At 42.6% G+C, this 22,401-nt stretch overlaps 1 protein-coding gene across 1 annotated transcript in view; it reads left to right on the forward strand.

Annotated features, from left to right (window-relative positions):
• LOC126474500 (zinc carboxypeptidase-like) overlaps positions 1 to 22,401 on the forward strand; it is a 146,893-nt gene that overhangs the window by 34,614 nt on the left and 89,878 nt on the right. Inside the window, exon 3 of the mRNA XM_050101970.1 lies at positions 1,030 to 1,190. Coding sequence (XP_049957927.1) covers positions 1,030 to 1,190 — 161 coding nt within the window. The remainder of the gene's footprint in view (positions 1 to 1,029; positions 1,191 to 22,401) is intronic.

A 22,401-nucleotide genomic window follows, 5' to 3' on the forward strand; every position in this document is an offset into this window, starting at 1 on the left:
AGCGGACATCCAATGACCTGTTACGTCAGGTTACGTCGAGTCACGACAGACAAAAACCGGTCCGAGACGATGTTAGGAGGTATCTCATGATCTTTGTCACTTCACTGTAGTGTAGCCAAGAGATACTTCATCGCTTGTGTGTTGCCCTCTGGAAGAGTTGACTCAAGAGTAATGGAACTGTTGTAAAGCCTAGCGCTCAAGCATGACGTCGCGTCACAAATTTCTATGTAGAGAGTCGTAATCCTCTATTCATACGGCTCCAAAATGAGCGCAGCATTCCAGAATTCGGTATGTTACATCCACAATTTCCTTTCGGATTTAGAGAAGTGTTATATCACAGAATTTGTTTCACACAGATCTGGTGTTTTATGGCAAAATTATCATGGTGTGTTAAAGAAAGTTGATGTCTGTATCTCTGTTGTTAGTGAAGTTGCATTAGCCTTTGTTGTAAGAGTCTCTGGTCGTTAACGATGTGAAAGAAATTACAGATGTATTTTAAGAGACAAAATTTATTTGAAGTGGTTAAGTTGGACGCCTTACGCTATGTACTGGATGTGTCATCGAAACACTATAATCTGAGAGGCCACAAATTTGTTATTTATAAAATGAGAAGCGTCACCCAGAAATGCATAGTTTCGGCACACTATGACGCATGAGAGCTGTGGAATCAAAACTTCTTCGGTTTATGTGTGATATCCTGATTCGTTATGGAACACATTGGCAATCAATGTAAGCAGACGCTAGTATTGCACCTAATAAATAACATTCCTGAGAATTTCCGGGCAATGACTCTGCCTTGGAAAAATGATCAGTTTGCTGCCCTACGTACTGAGCAGTCCGCAGACGGAGAAAGGTCGTTCTCTTTACACTTGTGTCTAATGTATTGTCCTCACTTGAAGAATGACCAGTTTGCGTTCAGCAACACATGCTGAAGGTTGACGGTGATTTTTTATACACCCCGTGTACAAATTTGCTATTCCTATAACAATTTCATTACAGTATTATTGAAAGCCTTTTTATCGTGCTCAGCCATACACGCGAGGGAGTGGATCAGCACGGCCAGCGTGACGTGGTTCATCAACGAGATCCTCAGCTCGACCGATGCCAGAGTGAGAAGCATCATTGATCAGTTCGACTTCTACATCTTCCCTGTCACCAACCCCGATGGATACGAGTACTCTTCGACGGCTGTGAGTAGCTGTCTTCTAAATGAACGCGGCAAATGCGGTGAACTTCACAACGTGTAGGATGAATGGCCACAGCTGACAGTTCAGAAATTAAGCAATAAATCATAGCAACATCCTACAAAAAATGCCAACGCTTCAAGATGATCACGACAATGATAAGTGTGCATTTCTGCTAGAATGATAAGTGTGTTACCAAGATTACACAATTTAGATCGGCACAATTATAACAACGTTATTAGGTAACCATTTCAAAATTAATAACTAGTAAAGGCACTGAGCTGTAATTTCAATTCAAGGTATGGGACGATAGCTGTGAGAAATAGCTAGTCATCGTTTGCCGCACTTTGTTAGCTAATACACAGCCTAACTGTACTTGTAATTGCGGCCAATTACGTAAATGTGACAGAACGACATTTCCTTCGCACGTATCTCATAACGAATGCAGTATGCTGTGTTCGTAAGCTTATCTTATTTACCAATATGTTAACGTGAAGTTCTTTGTCTGATTTATTAGTTAATAGTGAAAAGGATAGATAGCTACTCACCATATAGTGGAGATGTTGAAATGTACAACAAAAAGACGACCAAACAAATTAGCTTTCGGCCAGAAAGGCTTTCATCGGAATTAGATAAAATACACACTCACGAAAACATAACTCACACGCACATGACCACAGTCTTTGGCTGCCGAGGCCTCAGCATCCAGAGGTTGTGGTCATGTGTGTGTGAGTTGCATTGGCGTGATTGTGTGTGTGTGTGTGTGTGTGTGTGTGTGCGTCTGTGTGTGTGTCTGTGATGTGTAATTCCGTTGAAGGACTTTCTGCCCGAAAGCTAGCTTGTTTGATCGTCGTTTTGTTGTGCCTATAAGTGACTCAACACCTCCGCTATATGGTGAATCTTGTTGTTGTTCTTGTTGTTGTGGTCTTCAGGCCTGAGACTGGTTTGATGCAGCTCTCCATGCAACCCTATCCTGTGCAAGCTTCTTCATCTCCCAGTACTTACTGCAAACTACATCCTTCTGAATCTGCTTCGTGTATTCATCTCTTGGTCTCCCTCTACGCTTTCGACCCTCCACGCTGTCCTCCAATGCTAAATTTGTGATCTCTTGACGCCTCAGAACATGTCCTACTAACCGGTCCCTTCTTTTTGTCAAGTTGTGCCACAAACTCCTCTTCTCCCCAATTCTATTCAATACCTCCTCATTAGTTAGGTGATCCACCCATCTAATCTTCAGCATTCTTCTGCAGCACCACATTTCGAAAGCTTCTATTCTCTTCTTGTCCAAACGATTTATCGTCTATGTTTCACTTCCATACATGGCTACACTCCGTACAAATACTTTCAGAAACGACTTCCTGACACTTAAATCTATACTCGATGTTAACAAATTTCGCTTCTTCAGAAACGCATTCCTTGCCATTGCCAGTCTACATTTTACATCTTCTCTACTTCAACCATCATCAGTTATTTTGCTCCCCAAATAACAAAACTCGCTTACTACTTTAAGTGTCTAATTTCCTAATCTAATTCCCTCAGCATCACCCGACTTAATTCGACTACTTTCCATAATCCTCATTTTGCTTTTGTTGGTGTTCATCTTATGTCCTCCTTTCAAGACACTGTCCATTCCGTTCAACTGCTCTTCCAAGTCCTTTGCTGTCTCTAATAGAATTACAATGTCATCGGCGAACCTCAAAGCTTTTATTTCTTCTCCATGGATTTTAATACCTACTCCGAATTTTTCTTTAGTTTCCTTTACTGCTTGCTCAATATACAGATTGAATAACATCGGGAGACGCTACAACCCTGTCTCACTCCCTTCCCAACCACTACTTTCCTTTCATGCCCCTCCATCTGGTTTCTGTACAATTGTAAATAGCCTTTCGTTCCCTGTATTTTATCCCTGCCACCCTTAGAATTTGAAAGAGAGTATTCCAGTCAACATTGTCAAAAGCTTTCTCTAAGTCTACAAATGCTAGAAACATAGGTCTGCCTTTCCTTAATCTATTTTCTAAGATAGGTCGTAGGGTCAGTATTGCCTCAGGTGTTCCACCATTTCAACAGAATCCAAACTGATCTTCCCCGAGGTCGGCTTGTACTAGTTTTTCCATTCGTCTGTAAAGAATTCGTGTTAGTATTTTGCAGCTGTGACTTTTTAAACTGATAGTTCGGTAATTTTCACATCTGTCAACACCTGTTTTCTTTGGGATTGGAATTATTATATTCTTCTTGATGTCCGAGGGTATTTGGCCTGTCTCATACATCTTACTCACCAGATGGTAGAGTTTTGTCAGGACTGGCTCTCCCAAGGCCACCAGTAGTTCTAATGGCATGTTGTCTACTCCCGGGGCGTTGTTTCGACTCAGGGCTTTCAGTGCTCTGTCAAACTCTTCACGCAGTGTCATATCTCCCATTTCATCTTCATCTACATCCTCTTCCATTTCCATAATATTGTCCTCAAGTACATCGCCATTATATAGACCCTCTATATACTCCTTCCACCTTTCTGCTTTCCCTTCTTTGCTTAGAACTGTGTTTCCATCTGAGCTCTTGATATTCGTACAAGTAGATCTCTTTTCTCCAAAGGTTCAAATTGGTTCAAATGGCTCTGAGCACTATGGGACTCAACTGCTGAGGTCATTAGTCCCCTAGAACTTAGAACTAGTTAAACCTAACTAGCCTAAGGACATCACAAACATCCATACCCGAGGCAGGATTCGAACCTGCGACCGTAGCGGTCTTGTGGTTCCAGACTGCAGCGCCTTTAACCGCACGGTCACTTCGGCCGGCTCTCCAAAGGTCTTTTTAATTTTCCTGTAGGTAGTATCTGTGTTACCCCTAGCCTCTACTTCCTTACATTTGTCCTCTAGCCATTCCTGCTTAGCCATTTTGCACTTCCTGTCGATATCATTTTTGAAACGTTTGTATTCCTTTTTGCCTGCTTCATTTACTGCATTTTTATATTTTCTCCTTTCATCAATTAAATTCAATATTTATTCTGTTACCCAAGGATTTCTACTAGCCCTCGTCTTTTTACCTACTTGATCCTCTGCTGCCTTCACAACTTCATCCCTGAAAGCTACCCATTCTTCTTCTACTGTATTTCTTTCCCCCATTCTTGTCAATTGTTCCCTTATGCTCTCCCTGAAACTCTGTACAGCCTCTGGTTCTTTCAATTTATCCAGGTCCCATCTCCTTAAATTCCCACCTTTTTGCAGTTTCTTCAGTTTTAATCCACAGTTCATAACCAATAGACTGTGGTCAGGGTCCACATCTGCCCTTGGAAATGTCTTACAATTTAAAACTTGGTTCCAACATTTCTGTCTTACCATTATATAATCTATCTGATACCTTCTAGTATCTCCAGGATTCTTCCATGTATACAATCTTCCTTTATGATTCTTGAACCAAGTGTTAGCTATGATTAAGTTATGCTTTGTGTAAAACTCTACCAGGCGGCTCCTCTTTCATCTTTTAGCCCCGATCCATATTCACCTACTATGTTTCCTTCTCTCACTTTCCCTACTTTCGAATTCCAGTCACCCATGAGTATTAAATATTCGTCTCCCTTCACTACATGAATAATTTCTTTTATCTCATCATACATTTCATCAATTTCTTCATCATCTGCAGAGCTAGTTGGCATATAAACTTGTACTACTGTAGTAGGCGTGGGCTTCGTGTCTATCTTGGCCACAATAATGCGTTCACTATGCTGTTTGTAGTAGCTTACCCGCACTCCTAATTTTTTTATTCGTTATTAAACCTACTCCTGCATTACCCCTATTTGATTTTGTATTTATAACCCTGTATTCATCAGACCAAAAGTCTTGTTCCTCCTGCCACCGAACTTCACTAATTCAAACGATATCTAACTTTAACCTATCCATTTCCCTTTTTAAATTTTCTAACCTACCTGCCCGATTAAGGGATCTGACATTCCACGCTCCGATCTGTAGAACGCCAGTTTTCTTTTTCCTGGTAATGACGTCCTCTTGAGTAGTCCCCGCCCGGAGATCCGAATGGGGGACTATTTTACCTCCGTAATATTTTACCCAAGAGGACGCCATCATCATTTAACCATACAGTAGAGCTGCATGCCCTCGGGAAAAATTACGGCTGTAGTTTCCCCTTGCTTTCAGCCGTTCGCAGTACCAGCACAGCAAGGCCATTTTGGTTAGTGTTACAAGGCCAGATCAGTCAATCATCCAGACTGTTGCCCCTGCAACTACTGAAAAGGCGATGCCTCTCTTCAGGAACCACACGTTTGTGTGGCCTCTGAACAGATACCCCTCCGTTGTGGTTGCACATATGGTACGGCTATCTGTATAGCTGAGGCACGCAAGCCTCCACACCAACGGCAAGGTCCATGGTTCATGATAAGGAAAGATATGGTGAATAGCAACTTATAATTTTTATAATACTGTTATTATTCCGTCCTGAATTTTCCATTGTTTTATTAGTTAGTTAGTTACATATTGATCTATTACGGAAGATGCAAGTAAATTAAAACTGGTGCTACTTACGCGTTTCACAATACACCATTGAAAAGAGCTCGAAAATACGCTTCTTATGAATATACTATGTCAGTTTGCATTTGTGCCGTTAAACGTATTCTCTTTGTAACTAGTTTCAAGCGCCTTTACGCGCGTGATGTAATTACATTGCTTGTAAGTAGATCAACATACTTACAAATGAAAACATAGCCCATTGTTGGCTGTGTATTAATGTTCCTTATTTAGTTTTGCTATTAGCTGATTTCGACTTTGTGTCGTTTCCAAACATATCCGAACGGTCTCAGGCGCTGCCGTCGTGGACTGTGCGGCTGGTCCCGGCGGAAGTTCGAGTCCTTCCTCTGGCGTGAGTGTGTGCGTTTGTCCTTTGGATAATTTAGGCTACGTAGTGTGTAATCTTAGGGACTGATGACCTTAGAGGTTAAGTCCCATAAGATTTCACACATATTAAAACATTTTTTTCCAAACATATACATGACGTTAACTTACGTACATCACGTTTTACATTATGTAAGTATCGGATTCATCTTACACGCCATAATCCATAAATATATATGGACATAATAGTAACTACAACTAAAAGTGCATAATGGTGTACCGTTACTGTACGGACTTCATCCACATGTACCCGTGGATTATGGCGTGTAACATGAATCCGATACCTACACAACGCAAAACGTGATGTTCATAGGTTGATGTCGCGCACCTGCTTGAAAACGATGGGAAGTCGAAATTAGCTTATCGCACAAGTTAAATGAAGAACGTTAATACACAGCCTAGAACGGACGGTGTTTCCATTTGTAAAATGTTTAGAGGCTGTGAACCCATGCAGAAACAAAATTTCAATATACTTTACCCTGTGAGTTCGCAAAAAGCCAGACAAAAAGAACAGCTGCTCTCAACGTATATTCATATTTATTATGTTCAATTACTTTTAATTTAAATGGTTGGCCATCTTTTAACAACTATTTTGGTTTGGCGTGATCACGAGGGTGCCAAAGATTACACGCAAACTCGATAAGAGCACGCAGTTCCGAGATGCCGCGACGGTAACTATTGCGTGTGGTTGTTCGCGTTGATGTGAGGTAGGTTATTGATAGAAACTGGACAGCAAGCAGTCAACTCGATATTTTGGGGACTGAGTAGAGTTACTAAGGCTTTAAACTTGCAATCTGGCAATCAGCTGGAACCCTAACTTTTATTAGTGTCAGACTGTAAACATTTCAGGACCTAGAGTTATTTCTGTGACTGCTTTACTACTGGTACTATTAATACCGTCGAACTTTTTCCTCGGTTACTGCTTCAATTCTGCTTCATCGTCTAGATAAGAACAAATCCATCTTTTGCACCTGAATGTATGTAGAAATCTGTTCGCCTATTCCTAGTAGACATTGTCAGTGATATTCATTCCTATGTCCTTTTGATGCATCCATGTGTGCATAGTACCGGCTTCCTTTAATTAATAGGTCACGTTTAAACATTTTACAGTACAATACCTACAGTGTGCTACATCATAGTTTATGACAGTGAAATGTTATAAAGCGACCTATCAATTGGATGCGGTTCTACTTGCATCCAGCACAGACAGAAGAACACCCTGATACATCAAAAGAACATGTAAGTAACTACCGCTGAAAATGCTTGCCATGAAAAGGCGAAACATGTTTGGTACAAGCATACTAAATATTTAGTTGCAAAAGATGGATGTTTTTCCTTATCTGGACGATAAAGCCTAACTTTCTGAATGCTTCGAGAAAATTTATATATATATATATTTTTTACCGAGCTACAGAAATTTAATTGTACGTTTAGCTATTGGTATATCAATAATTAATGCGCTACGGGAGTTAATGTTACGTGCCTTTGAAATGTGGACATCTGCCTGCTCCAGAATTGCATATTGCAAGCTTCACTTCACGTACGTTATTATCACCAGACTATTTGACGTTATACTCGCGTGCTTTTTGCAAAGCCTCCATCCTATTTATTGAGTTTTTCGTTAATGAATAGACAATCAATTCACCAAAATTTGAAGCAAAGGTGTTGTGTACCATTATTGGACCTATTGGCTTTATCGCAAGTATTTATCATTAATCACTTTTATTTATGCTTAATTGGCAAACCTGCCAGACTTAGGATTTCAACTGCAGGATCACTTGTGTAACCTGTTGAATTTTAATTAATATAGCTGCAGAGCACAAATAAGGAGGTCAGAAACGCACCACTGCGTCAAATAACGAACAAGCATTAGTCAAGGTCGTACATGTGTCCAAACTCCACAAGGTAGAGTGAACCGACCGTTCTTGTACTATATCTAAGAAAACGAGGCAGATTGCAACCTGTCCTGTGCCAGTTTCATCATCCGTGCTCAACCACTGTAGCCTGCATCCACTTGAACATGACCTTGTATTCAAGCCGTGATCTCCCTCTACATTTCTCTGCACTACCAATTTAATATTCCTTGATAGCTCAGGAATTTAAATCAAGAATAGCTGCCAACATGAGTAACTTAGAAGCAGATATCCTCGGATTAGTGAAGCAACTTAAACCACTTAATTAAAGTAAGTCTTCCGCTCCAGACTATATATCAATTAGGTTCCTTTCAGAGTATGCTGATGCAATAACCCCATAATTAACAATCATATACAACCGCTCGCTCGACGAAAGATCCGTACCCAAAGATTGGAAAGTTGCACAGGTCACACCGGTATTCAAGAAAGGCATTAGGAGTAATACACCAAATTCCAGAACCAACCCATTGACGTCGATATGGAGCTCGATTTTGGAACATATATTGCGTTCGAACATTTTGAATTACTTCGAAGACAACGGTCTATTGACACACAGTCAACACGGATTTAGAAAACATCGTTTTCGTGAAACACAACTAGCTCTTTACTCATGGAATGTAGAATGGTATTGACAAGGGATTTCAAATTGATTCCAAATTTCTAGATTTCCAGAATGCTTTTGACACCGTACCTCGCAAGCGACTCGTAATCAAATTACGTGCTTATGGAATATGTCCCAATTATGTGATTGGCTTGGTGACTTCCTGTCAGAGAGGCAACAGTTCGTAGTAAATGACGGAAAATCATCGATTAATAGAGAAGTGGTTTCTGGCGTTCCACACGGTAATGTTGTAGGACCTCCGCTGTTCCTCATCTACATAAAAGATTTAGAAGACAATCTAAGCAGCCATCTTAGGTTGTTTGCAGATGTTGCTGTCGTTTATCATCTAGTAAAGTTGTCATAAGATCAAAACAAATTGCAAAACGGTTTAGAAATGATATCCGTAAGGTGCGAAAATTTGCAATTGACTACAAATAATGAAACGCGAGAGGTAATCCACATGAGCGCTTAGAGGAATCCGTTGAACATCATTTGCACGATACATCAATCAAATATAAAGGCGTAAAGTCAATTAAATACATAAGAACGACAATTACGATCAACTTCAGCTGGGAAGAACACATAGAAAATGTTGCGGGGAAGGCGAATCAATGACTGATTTTTTTGGCAGAACACTTAGAAGATGTAATAGATCTACTAAAAAACTGCTTGTCTGTCGCCTTTTGGAGGACTGTTGCGTGGTGTGGGATCGTTACCAGACGGGATAAACGGAGTACATCAAGAAAGTTCAAAGAAGAGGAGCACGTGTCGTATTATCGCGATATTGAGGAGAGAGTGTCACGGACATGATACAGGATTTGGGCTGGACGTCTTTAAAACAAAGACGTTTCTCGTTGCGAGGGGATCTTCTCGGGAAATTTGAATCAGCAACTTTCTCCTTCGAATGTGAAAATACTTTGTTGACGCCGACCTACAAAGGGAGGAACGATCATCACAATACAGTAAGGAAATAGAGCTCGCAAAGAAAGGTATAGATGTTCGTTTCTTTCGGAAGTGGAATAATAGAGAATTAGTGTGAAGGTGGTTCGATGTACGCTCTGCCAGGCACTTAAGTGCGATTTGCAGAGTATCCATGTAGATGTAGATGTAGCTACAGAGTGAGAGGTGAACGGATATCTTCTTTCCATCAAGATGTGCCATAAATTTATTTTCTCCCCAATTACATTGTTTCCTCATTAGTTATACGATCTAAGCACCTAATCTTTAGTCCTCCTCTGTAACTCTTCACTTCGAAGCTTCAATTCTCTTCTTATCTGTGCTCTTCATCGTTCATATTTCACTTTCAAATAATGCTACACTCCGGGCAAGTACTTTCAGAAAGTACACCCTAACACTAAATTTTACACAAGATGTTAATTTATTTCTTATTTTCAGAAAAACATCTTGAGATGTGCATTTTGATTCTATGTACGAGGGTTGAATAAAAAGTAATGCCTCCACCTCCGTTAATTGGGTTTGGATGGGAATATTTTAATAAATCAGACGCAGAAATAATCCTTAGAATGTGATCTTTAATTACCAATATTCACTTTTCCACAGAATCACCAGCCAATTGGATACATTTCTGCCAACGATGAACAAGTTTTCTGAAGCCGTCATGGATGAAGTCAACACCCTGTTTCCGCAACCACTGTCTCACAGTCCTCTCAGCGTCTTCATCAGAAGCGTAATGATGTCCCCGCAGATCGTCTTTCATTATCAGGAACAGATGGAAGTCAGACGGTGCTAAATCTGGACTGTATGGAGGATGCCGTACAGTGGTGAGTTTCAGTCTCTGAAGTTCTGCTGTCGTGGCACTTGAAAAGTGTGGTTTGGCATTCTCATGCTGCAGGAAAACATTTCCCTTTTCCTTTCGGATGCTTGTTAGTCGTCGTTTCAGAGTTTGCTGCTTTGTGATGTAACGCTCTGAATTTATTGTTGTTCCACGAACCAGGAAATCAACATGGATAACACCATCTGCGTCCCAGAACACTGTGGCCATAATTTTTCCAGCTGAGGGCTGCGTCTTGAATTTCTCTTTCTGGGGCGAGTCTTTATGTCGATATTCCATTGACTGACGTTTCCTCTCCGGGTCGTAATGGCGTACCAACGTTTCGTCTCCTGTCACAACTTCATTCTCGTAACGCGAGTGGAGCTCCTGGCAAATTTCGAGTCTGTGCGCTTTCATTTCAGGAGTCAGTATCCGGGGTACCCATCGTGCACAGAACTTCCGATAGCCAAGCAAAGCAATAATGTGACTCACACGTTCTTGTGAAATCCCGATTGTGTTTGCAATTTCTATCTGAGTGATACGACGATCGTCCTGAATCAATCTGTCAACATTTTGCTTGTGAAATTCGGTGGTTACTGTCACAGGACGTCCAACTCTTTGTATGTCACGCAGGTCAGATGTTCCCGCCTAAACATCGTTAAACTTACTCACCCAACGACACACAGTACTCACATCAGCACAGTCACCATAAACTGCTTTCATTCTCTGATGAATCTCCTTTAGAGTGACATCTTCTGCTGTCAAGAATTCAATGACTGCACGTTGCTTAAATCGCACTGACCGAACGTCTGAGCAGGGTTCCATACATTACACTGTAACAACACAACCGTTCAATGCTAAGGCTTCCCGGCAACTGGAGCTGTAGAGAGGAGGCTACGTCACAAGCCAGTACTTGCTGCATACCAATGCTGCCAACTGTTGAAGAGTTACGAAGGTGGAGGCATTACTTTTCAGTCTACCCTCGTATTTGTACCACAGTCAGATATTTTACTGCCGAAAATAGCAAACCTCATTTTCTATTTTCAGTGTCTCATTTTCTTATCGAATTCTTTCAGTAGCGTCTCATTTAATTCGACTGTATTCCATCATCCTTGTTCCATTATTGTTAATGATCATGTTATAACCTCTTTCAAGGCTCAAGACATTCAATTTAACTGATAAAATTAATGGATGTTTGTACACTATTGCAAGTGGTTTCCATTAGAAGACAGTGTGTCTCTTTAGGTCATCGATCTTCTGACTGGTTTCATGTAACCAACCATGACTTCCTCTCATGTGCCAAACTCCTCAATTCAGAGTAGCTCTTACAGCCAAGTTCGTCAATTATTTATTGCATATATTACGGTCTCTGATTTCCCCTACTATTTTTGCCTTCTATAGCTCGCTTAAGTACCACGGAACTTACTCTCTGCTGTCATAGCATACGCCTTGTCCTCCTGTCTGACATTCTGATCAGTGGTCTCCGCGTATTTCTTTCGTTGCCAGTTCAGTGGAGATTCTTCTCATTTCTTGTCTTATCAGTCCATTTAATTTTTAGCGTCCTTCTGTAACACTGCGCCTCAAGCGATTCCACCCAAACAGTCCGTCATCCCCTTCCAGAGAATGTTGAGCTCCAAACGTACATTCTGTGAAAGTTCTCCTTCAAATTTAGGCTTATACTAGAGGATAATTTTTAGCGAGGAATGCCCATTTTGCCTGTGATTGTCAGTTTCTTATACCCTCCTTACTTCGTCTGCCATTCGTCATTTTGAGTGCAAGATATTAGGACTCCTTCTCTTCATCTACTTCATGGTCCACAATTTTGATGTTAAGTTTGTCACTAATCTCATTTCTGCTACTCGTAATTACTTTTGTTTTGACTTGGTTTACCCTCGGTCTGGGTACTGTGCTTGTTAAGGTGGCCATTACCTTAAACGCATCAAATACCTCTTCATTTACACTGACAGTGCAAGGTCATCAGCGAATTTTATCACTAATACCCTGTCACCCTGAATTTTATTCCCAACAAGGACCTTTTTTAAATTCTCTTATCGCCTTTTCAGTGTGCAAGTTGAACAGTAGGGGAGAAATACCACCAGTACGCTGTACGCCCATCTTTAACTCGAATACTTTTCTCTTTGTTTTCTATTCCTGTAGTACCCTTTGGTTCTTGCACATATTGTATATTATCCATCTTTTCCTTAATCTTGTACCTGTTCCCCTTAGATTTTCTTTCATTTTGCACAATTTAACGCTGTTTATACGGCGATAAATCCTATGGCATTTTCTTTGCCTCCTTTGTTAAGAGCAATGTGAGAACTTCAAACAGTAATATCTGTACATAGATATCACGAAATTTAGAATAACAACCATGGATGACCCACTTTACTGAACAATACACTGCATTAAGATAATACGAATATAGGAAAAAGAGCTAATGACGACATACTCGTTCGCCTCCTATCTTCTGGAAATCCTTGGGTAACTGCAAGAAAAAAAATGGTTCAAATGGCTCTGAGCACTATGGGACTTAACATCTGTGGTCATCAGTCCCCTAGAACTTAGAACTACTTAAACCTAACTAACCTAAGGACATCACACACATCCATGCCCGAGGCAGGATTCGAACCTGCGACCGTAGCGGTCACGCGGTTCCAGACTGAAGCGCCTTTAACCGCACGACCACACCGGCCGGCTAACTGCAAGACAGTCAGTTTCTGGAAAAATGAAATATCAACTGCACTGCATATCGGTGCTGCGCTCAGCTTACTCTTCAGTACTTACTAGGCAGTGGTGGAAGGTCGAGGCGGCTGTCGCGTCTCCCAGTACTTGAAACTAGCCGAAATACGAGGACTATTCGAAAAGAAAAGAACGATAGGTCGCGAAATGGAAACCACAATGAAAATCAAAGCTGTTTTATTTATAACGGTTAGCTACACCTTTCAGCTACTTCTCTACACAGTCGCCATTCAGACTTAGACATCTGTCGTAACGTTGTATCAACTTTTCAATTTCCTCGTTATAAAAAACAGACGCCAGTGCTTTGCAACAATTTTTTACTCTGCACTGCAGCTCATTGTCTGTGTTAAAACGTTTTCTTCAAAGCCAGCCGTTCATTTGAGCAGAGATGAACCTCAGGGGTAGCCAATTACGGGCCGTGATCAAACACTTCTCGTCGGAAATGCTGCAGGAAAATCTTCATTGCCCCTGCAGAGTGCGGCCGAGAATTGTCGTGTAGAAAGAACCGCATGACAGTTATGTTATGTGTAGTGCATAGCTTCAGTCGAAATCTTTCACCAGGCTCTCATACTTGGCGGGAGACGCTAATTTCTACCCATCTCTACGTTCTCACTGTGAGCTCACAGAACTGAAAAGAGCGATATGATGTGATCGACGGGCGTACCATAGACACAGTGGCCAACGCATCTGTTCAAAGCTTCATCAGATTTTCACTGTATTTTCCATTTCGCAACCGAACGTTCCTTAGTTTCTGAATAACCCTCCTACACAAGGTGGGAGAAATGTTGCAGAAGTTCATTTAGGCTTGTAAAATGCATTGATTTTCGTATAACAAAATACATCTTCCCTAAAAAACTATTTCGAGGTCCAGTGACCTTTCTAAGTGTTGGTGGCAATAAAATGAAACCGAGACACATGGGAAAAAAGTAAGTAATGTGTTTATTATTCCGAAAAAAAAACGCACATTTACCCCCCTGTGGCACAAGCTGGTCAATACCTTTATGGAAAAAGTTTTGATTTGCCTACAGCACCATGCTTGTACCCAAGTGTTCATTTCTTTGCCCGAAGCAAATCGACGGCCACGAATGTCTTTCTTCAGGGCTCCAAAAAGACGGAATTCGCGTGGAGAGATGGTGGAGCTGTACAGAGGATGCGCGAGTGCTCCCAAGCGAAACTTCTGCAGCGTAGTCGAAACGACCTGGGAAACATGTGGGCGGGCATTATCCTGCAACAGAATGAAGCCGTCTGTCAGCATTCTAATCTGTCTGGATTTGATGGCGCGCTTCCGTTCTTGCAAAGTGGCCACATGCTGCTATGCATTAATTACGACGGGTCCTTGGAGTTAAAGAGAAAGGTCATCATGGTTTTCCCGGAGCTGGTGTCCCTGTTGTTTCGATGGGAAGCCCTCTCACATCCTCCGTACAGTCCCGATCTCTCCCCGTGCTAATTCTATATTTTTGGAGCCCTGAAGAAACGCATTCGCAGCCATCGATTTGCTTCGGATAAAGAGCTGCAATCCTGGACACAGTCAAGTTCCGCAGGCAACTGCGAACATTTCTCCATGAAGGCACTGACCGGCTTGTCTGCCAGCGGAATAAATGTATTAACAGTTATGGGAATTACTTTTGAAGTAATAAACAGTGTACTTACTTCTTCCATCTGTCTCGTATTCAGTTGACTGCAGGACGTTATACACAGATAGATATACGGAATTTTCTGAACTAAATCGTTCAAACTTATTTCACAAAATGATAGAGAAATAAATCTGGAAAAGAAAGTATGAGTAATCCTTACGTGCTGTTTGAACACTGATGAAGACAGTAAATTAAAATTTATTAATATTTAGTGCCATAAAAATTATCAACTATTATAATTACGTACAGTATTGTAAGATCTGTTACTTGATCTGCAGACTGGTGTAGAAATATTATTTATACTGGAGTGTGGAAAGCATTTTCTGGAAGTTTTTTTAGGAAAAAATAGCCAACTCAGTCTGCTAATTAAGGATTTTATCAGCGGAGCTGTTTTTGTGAGGACGTATTTCGGTTTATCCTAATAAATTTATAGTGGCTCATTTTTCAGCTAAGTGTAATATTTTCATGTCGTTCTCAGTGTTTCTCACTGAATGGTTCTCTTCAACAACGTGAGATGAAAATGACAATAGTATTAAAGCAGTCTGGTAACGAAATGTATAAATTCGAATCTGGTAACAGTACTTTTTCAATAAAGTAACATAAAACCAATTTGGAGTGTACGCTATCAACAATTTATTTCGTACAACAGCCACAGTCCCCATGACTTAATTTAAGAAAATTGCAGGTGTTAATCAGTTTGGTTAACGGGAATTCCTTCCCCCCCACATTGATACTGATAGATCCTGGCGTCTCACGATCATAATTGCTCGAGGATTTGCGTCTGGCCACAAGTGCTTACTGTGTGTGCAATGAACTGCAACAGTGAGACGGCCCATACCATCAAATACTCCGCTTTACTTGTCACAAGCAAAATGGGCCATATCTCAAAGCTGTTGATTTGCGGAAATATAATTACGAGAACTTTTCTTCCGGTTTTGATGAATAATACCTGCTGTAGGAATTCATTCTGTGATCAAAAGTATCCGGACACCTGGCTGATAATGACTTAGAAGCTCGTGGCGCCCTCCATCGGTAATGCTGGAATTAAATATGGTGTTGTCCCGCCCTTAGTGTTGATTTCAGCTTCCACACTCGCAGGCATACGTTGGATCAAGTACTGGAATGTTTCTTGGGGAATGGCTGCCCATTCTTCCCGGAGTGCTGCACTGAGGAGAGGTATCGATTTCGATCGGTGAGGCCTGGCACGAAGTCGGCGTTCCAAAGCATCCCAAAGGTGTTCTATAGGATTCAGGTCAGGACTCTGTGCAGGCCACTCCATCACAGGGATGTTATTGTCGTGTAACCACTCCGCCACAGGCCGTGCGTTATGAACAGGTGCTCGATCTTCTAGAAAGATGCAATCGCCATCCACCAATTACTCTTCAACAGTGGGAAGTAAGAAGGTGCTTAAAACATTAATGTAAGCCTGTGCTATGATAGTGCCACGCAAAACAACAAGGGGTGCAAACTCTCTCCACGAAAAACACGATAACACCATAACACCACCGCCTCCGAATGTTACTGTTGGTATTACACACGCCGGCAGATGACGTTCACCGGGCATTCGCCGTACCCACACCCCCCATCGGATCGCTATATTGTGTACCGTGATTTCTCACTCTACACAACGTTTTTTCACGGCTGACGCTCCTTACACCAAGCAAGGCGTCATTTAGCATTTACCGGCGTGATGTGTGGCTTATGAGCAGCCGCTCGACCATGAGATCCACGTTTTCTCACTTCCCGCCTAATTCTCATAGAACTTGCAGTGGATCCTGATGCAGTTTGGAATTCCTGTGTGGTGGTCTGGATAGATGTCTGCCTATTACAAATTACGACCCTCTTCAACTGTCAGAGGTCTCTGTCAGTGAACAGACGAGGTCGGCCTATACGCTTTTGTGCTGCAGGTGTCTCTTCACGTTTCCACTTCAGTATCACATCGGAAACAGTGGACTTAGGGGTGTTCAGGAGTGTGAAAATCTCGCGTTCAAACGTATGACACAAGTGACACCCAATCACCTGACCACGTTCGAAGTCTGTGAGCTCCGCGGAGCGCCCCATTCTGCTCTTTCACAATAGATAGTAACTACTGAGGTCACTGATAAGGAGTACCTGGCAGTAGGTGGCAGCACAATGCACCTAATATGAAAAACGTATGTTGTTGAGGGTATCCGGATACTTTTGCTCACTTAGTGTATGTTCACTTTTTTAAACATTAGTTATCTGAACTTTTACTGTAGTGTTCTAAGTATTCTACTGCACTTGAAAAATATGTCTTTTTGCATAGCGATAATAGTGTATTTAAGAGATACATGTTTTCGGTCTCTGGTGGCATCGTCCTTCACAGGGGCGTCCTAGCAGAGAAAGGTTGCAGTATGTCCCTCTCCAGCTGTATACTTCCATCTGGGATCTAGCTCTGCCTTCTAGGGTAATGAAAATCAGTAACTTAATCAAAGCCATTTTGGCCACAAGAACTGTTTTCTTCACTACGATATCGCTTTAAAATTACCTTAAGCCTCAAGTTTTAATTAAAATTTCGAATAAAAGACTAATAACAACGTAAGAGTTAGATATGGTTGTTTGAGGCATGCTAAGATATAAATACAGTACACAAAAAACGTTTTCAGTTAAGAAGATTCGTGTGCTAGTATACTCGTATATATACGAGAACGAGACAAGTCCGGAAATGAAGTAACGAAATAAAAATAATGAAAGGAAATTCTTATGCAATACAGCATGAATCAGTAGACAGAATCAGTTAGGGATGGACTTAGGAAATAAAAGAATGGATAATGGGATACAATTAATGGAGGAAATTCTCCAACCAATAAAGGAATGAGTGAGGAGGCAGAATCAATAAAGCTAGGCCTTTAAAAATAAAGGAGCATTTTTTTACCTTCGTATCGACCAACTAGGGCCTCGTAACAACTTTAGTTCCTCTTATTTCTTTGCAGTTCCCAATTTTTCCAGTACTTCTTCGTCTTCTCCCCATTTTTGCTTTAGTTTTGTTTTCCTAGATATTCATTTCTTGCTATAGATATTTGATGTCAAACCGTATACTCTCTCCATTTTATAACTCTTATTTATTATTGGCTTTTAGAATACATCATTTTTATCCACCATCAACATATAGGAATAAGAAATGAAACAGAATTAATGAGGCATGACTCAGACTAACAAGGACCACATAAGGACAAAGGGACGAGACATACAGACGCTTGGGGAATAGCAGTGTCAACAAAATTATATATCAGAAAACGGAAGCATTAGTTGGGATCAGATGAAAGGGTCTGTTCAAAATGCTTCAAATGGCTCTGAGCACTATGGGACTTAACATCTGAGGTCATCAGTCCCCTAGAACTTAGAACTACTTAAACCTAACTAACTCAAGGACATCACACACGTCCATGCCCGAGGCGGGATTCGAACCTGCGACCGTAGCGGTCACGCGGTTCCAGACTGAAGCGCCGAGAACCGCTCGACCACACCGGGCAGCAAAGGGTCTGTAGCCAGTTAAACGGCCCAATGAACGCTACGCTTGATCACAAGACTGAATCGAGTACGTTGAGCAAGAAGTGATACGCAAAAGAAATCTTGCGCGGGAGTTGACAGAGGTGGTCGTTTAAGATACCATCAAAACCTGGAGACGACTGCCCACTCTTCCACCAGAAGATCCGTTGGATTTCCGCTGTGGACGTAAGATGAGGGGCAGTCAGAGGTGGTCTTTGTCTGAAAGTGGAAACGGCAGCCAGACTATCATGTTCATTTTGGAGTTAATCAGGCATGAGGCCCTGGATGAGAAACTGGTTTTGGGCCTCAAATGCATCGGCCAGAGTTTCTACATCATAGAGGGCATCATAAGTTATGTCAGCCACTGTGTGGATGGGATGGTTGGTCTTCACTGCAGAGCATCACATGGCTCAGACAAAAGCCCATTCGGATTTATTTATATTGGGGGAGGAAGGCGGACATCTTGTCCTCGCATTGTTCTGTTTTCCAATTGGCGAGCCAGCGGCAGAATTCATGCTGGGATGCTTCATGCAATGCTTATCTAGAGGATCACGAAACTACTTCCACTGCCTACGGTAGCGGTTTTTCTGAATTTTGAGTTCATGCAAGAGCTAGGCAAATCATTAAGTGGGGTAAAAGCCCTTGGGACAATGAAAGTACAGGCCTTGGATTTTTGTGCTGAGGTAATCAACAGCACTAACCAGATTGGCAGGCATTGTTAGGTCGAAATGTTGCTGAGTGGTGTTATTAAGAATCCTGGAAAATTTGACCCTATCCATGATGGTCAAGGGAGAATAGACGTCTAAAGACAGTGAGACGTCGGTAAGTTGTAGGAGCATGTGGTTGTGGTCAGAGTGGACTGGTATATGGGTGGGAGTGGGGCCATAGACCGACAGCGCCATAGGATCTTCTAGGTCAAGGAGGAGTCTGTCCTTGGGATTAGCAACGCGAAGTGCCAAGACGAATGCTTGGCGTTGACATCTACCCCAACAATGAGTTTGTCAAATGATGTCAAATTATGGAGATCAGATTCAAGAAGTGGTAGGTTAGAGCTCGAATACGCTGCAGCAAAATCTGTAGCACCAAGGCCGATAAATACAGTGATTGGCGTAGCCCCTATATGTTCGAGTGGTTGGAGAACCTCTTGATTATGTATGAGTAACTTAGGCAGAAAAACTGCTTTGCCCCCACCTTGGGGAGACGAAAACGGTCAGTGGGTTTCAGGTGGGTTTCTGAGACAAGTAAAATGTCCACATGGTGGTCATAGAGCAGGGCTTCACAACATATGTGCTCGCAGAGCAAGCTGTGAGCAGCAAGGCGCGAGCACGGAGCAGTGCGAGCACGCTACCCCCACTACCGGACCAGAGTGGAGAGTGCGGAGAGTCACGTGGGGCACAAAAGATCTGCCGCCAGTCAATGTAAATCCGCGGCCACCTGCAGGGATATCACTCACGAATTATTACTGCGACAAATGAAACAAATAAAGGAGAATGTACATGTGCCACATAATTTTATTAGCTTAGTGTATGCCTCTACATTCGTATCAATTTGTGAACTGTTACACAATAAAAGGTGTCACTGAAGTGTGGGTTTCTCGGTTATCTTGTACTTTTGGCCCTTTACAATTGCGTCTATGTTCGGAATAGTTGTTCTTGTGCAGTGTAGGCGCAGCATGCAGTTTAAATTTCGATCAGACAATGCGTCTCTCAGGCGCGTCTTGTTACATTTCATTGCAGAGAACAGTTGTTCACAAACATACGTGCAACCGAACATTGATATTACACTCCTGGAAATGGAAAAAAGAACACATTGACACCGGTGTGTCAGACCCACCATACTTGCTCCGGACACTGCGAGAGGGCTGTACAAGCAATGATCACACGCACGGCACAGCGGACACACCAGGAACCGCGGTGTTGGCCGTCGAATGGCGCTAGCTGCGCAGCATTTGTGCACCGCCGCCGTCAGTGTCTGCCAGTTTGCCGTGGCATACGGAGCTCCATCGCAGTCTTTAACACTGGTAGCATGCCGCGACAGCGTGGACGTGAACCGTATGTGCAGTTGACGGACTTTGAGCGAGGGCGTATAGTGGGCATGCGGGAGGCCGGGTGGACGTACCGCCGAATTGCTCAACACGTGGGGCGTGAGGTCTCTACAGTACATCGATGTTGTCGCCAGTGGTCGGCGGAAGGTGCACGTGCCCGTCGACCTGGGACCGGACCGCAGCGACGCACGGATGCACGCCAAGACCGTAGGATCCTACGCAGTGCCGTAGGGGACTGCACCGCCACTTCCCAGCAAATTAGGGACACTGTTGCTCCTGGGGTATCGGCGAGGACCATTCGCAACCGTCTCCATGAAGCTGGGCTACGGTCCCGCACACCGTTAGGCCGTCTTCCGCTCACGCCCCAACATCGTGCAGCCCGCCTCCAGTGGTGTCGCGACAGGCGTGAGTGGAGGGACGAATGGAGACGTGTCGTCTTCAGCGATGAGAGTCGCTTCTGCCTTGGTGCCAATGATGGTCGTATGCGTGTTTGGCGCCGTGCAGGTGAGCGCCACAATCAGGACTGCATACGACCGAGGCACACAGGGCCAACACCCGGCATCATGGTGTGGGGAGCGATCTCCTACACTGGCCGTACACCACTGGTGATCGTCGAGGGGACACTGAATAGTGCACGGTACATCCAAACCGTCATCGAACCCATCGTTCTACCATTCCTAGACCGGCAAGGGAACTTGCTGTTCCAACAGGACAATGCACGTCCGCATGTATCCCGTGCCACCCAACGTGCTCTAGAAGGTGTACGTCAACTACCCTGGCCAGCAAGATCTCCGGATCTGTCCCCCATTGAGCATGTTTGGGACTGGATGAAGCGTCGTCTCACGCGGTCTGCACGTCCAGCACGAACGCTGGTCCAACTGAGGGCAGGTGGAAATGGCATGGCAAGCCGTTCCACAGGACTACATCCAGCATCTCTACGATCGTCTCCATGGGAGAATAGCAGCCTGCATTGCTGCGAAAGGTGGATATACACTGTACTAGTGCCGACATTGTGCATGCTCTGTTGCCTGTGTCTATGTGCCTGTGGTTCTGTCAGTGTGATCATGTGATGTATCTGACCCCAGGAATGTGTCAATAAAGTTTCCCCTTCCTGGGACAATGAATTCACGGTGTTCTTATTTCAATTTCCAGGAGTGTATTTTAGCCGCCAGTTTGTGTAAACAAGGAAATCCATCCTGAGGGAAGTGTCTGTAGAATTCCAAAATGTTTTTCTTGTTCTGAAATTTGTCTCTGTATTGTCTGTCACACTGCAGGTCAATAATTTCTAGTTGCAGCTCAGGACGAATCTCTTCAATATTCGCTGAATATGGAGAGGAGAACAGATCAAAATCACTGTCTAGTGCTGTCAGATCTTGAAAGCGTTGATCAAATTCTCCCTTAAGGGCAACTAAACTATGTGAATAACGTTCACAATCTTTGTGAACATCTTGCATGGATGATAAGTTAGGAAAATGAGCTAGATTTTCTGCTTCCAGCTGACTCACCCAAAGTATTAATTTCATTTTAAAAGCTCGTATTCGATCTATGAAATGAGTAATTAGCAGATCTTTACCTTGTAGTGAAACGTTCAAAGCATTCAGATGGCTAGTTAAATCTGCTAAGAACGCGAGATCACGTTTCCTTAAGGCTCTTTCAATTCAGGAACACACATGTTATTTATTTCCATGAACATATTTATCTCATCTAATAGGCAAAAAAATCGATTTAATAATTCGCCACGATTAAGCCAGCAGACCTCGCTGCAATAAGGCAGGCTACCATACTGGCTTTCTACATCCTCAAGAAAGCTTTTAAATTGCCTGTGTTGTAGCCCATGCTTCCTTATATAATTGGTTGTACGAACAACACCACTCATCACATTTTTTAGAGTGATACTCTTTGCACATAAGTTTTCCTGGTGGATCACACAGTGAACGCCCCTTATTTCATTTGGCACGGTCAGTTTTTGCATTTTCTCCTTCAACAGCGCAACTAAACCTCATTTTTTCCCTGTCATCGCTGGTGCACCGTCTGTAGACACTGAAACTAAAGAATTCTACGACAATCCTATATTTTCAACACTTTCTTCAACACTACTTAAAATATCACC

This window comes from Schistocerca serialis, chromosome 4 (assembly GCF_023864345.2).
Source record: "Schistocerca serialis cubense isolate TAMUIC-IGC-003099 chromosome 4, iqSchSeri2.2, whole genome shotgun sequence".
NCBI classification, from domain to species: domain Eukaryota; kingdom Metazoa; phylum Arthropoda; class Insecta; order Orthoptera; family Acrididae; genus Schistocerca; species Schistocerca serialis.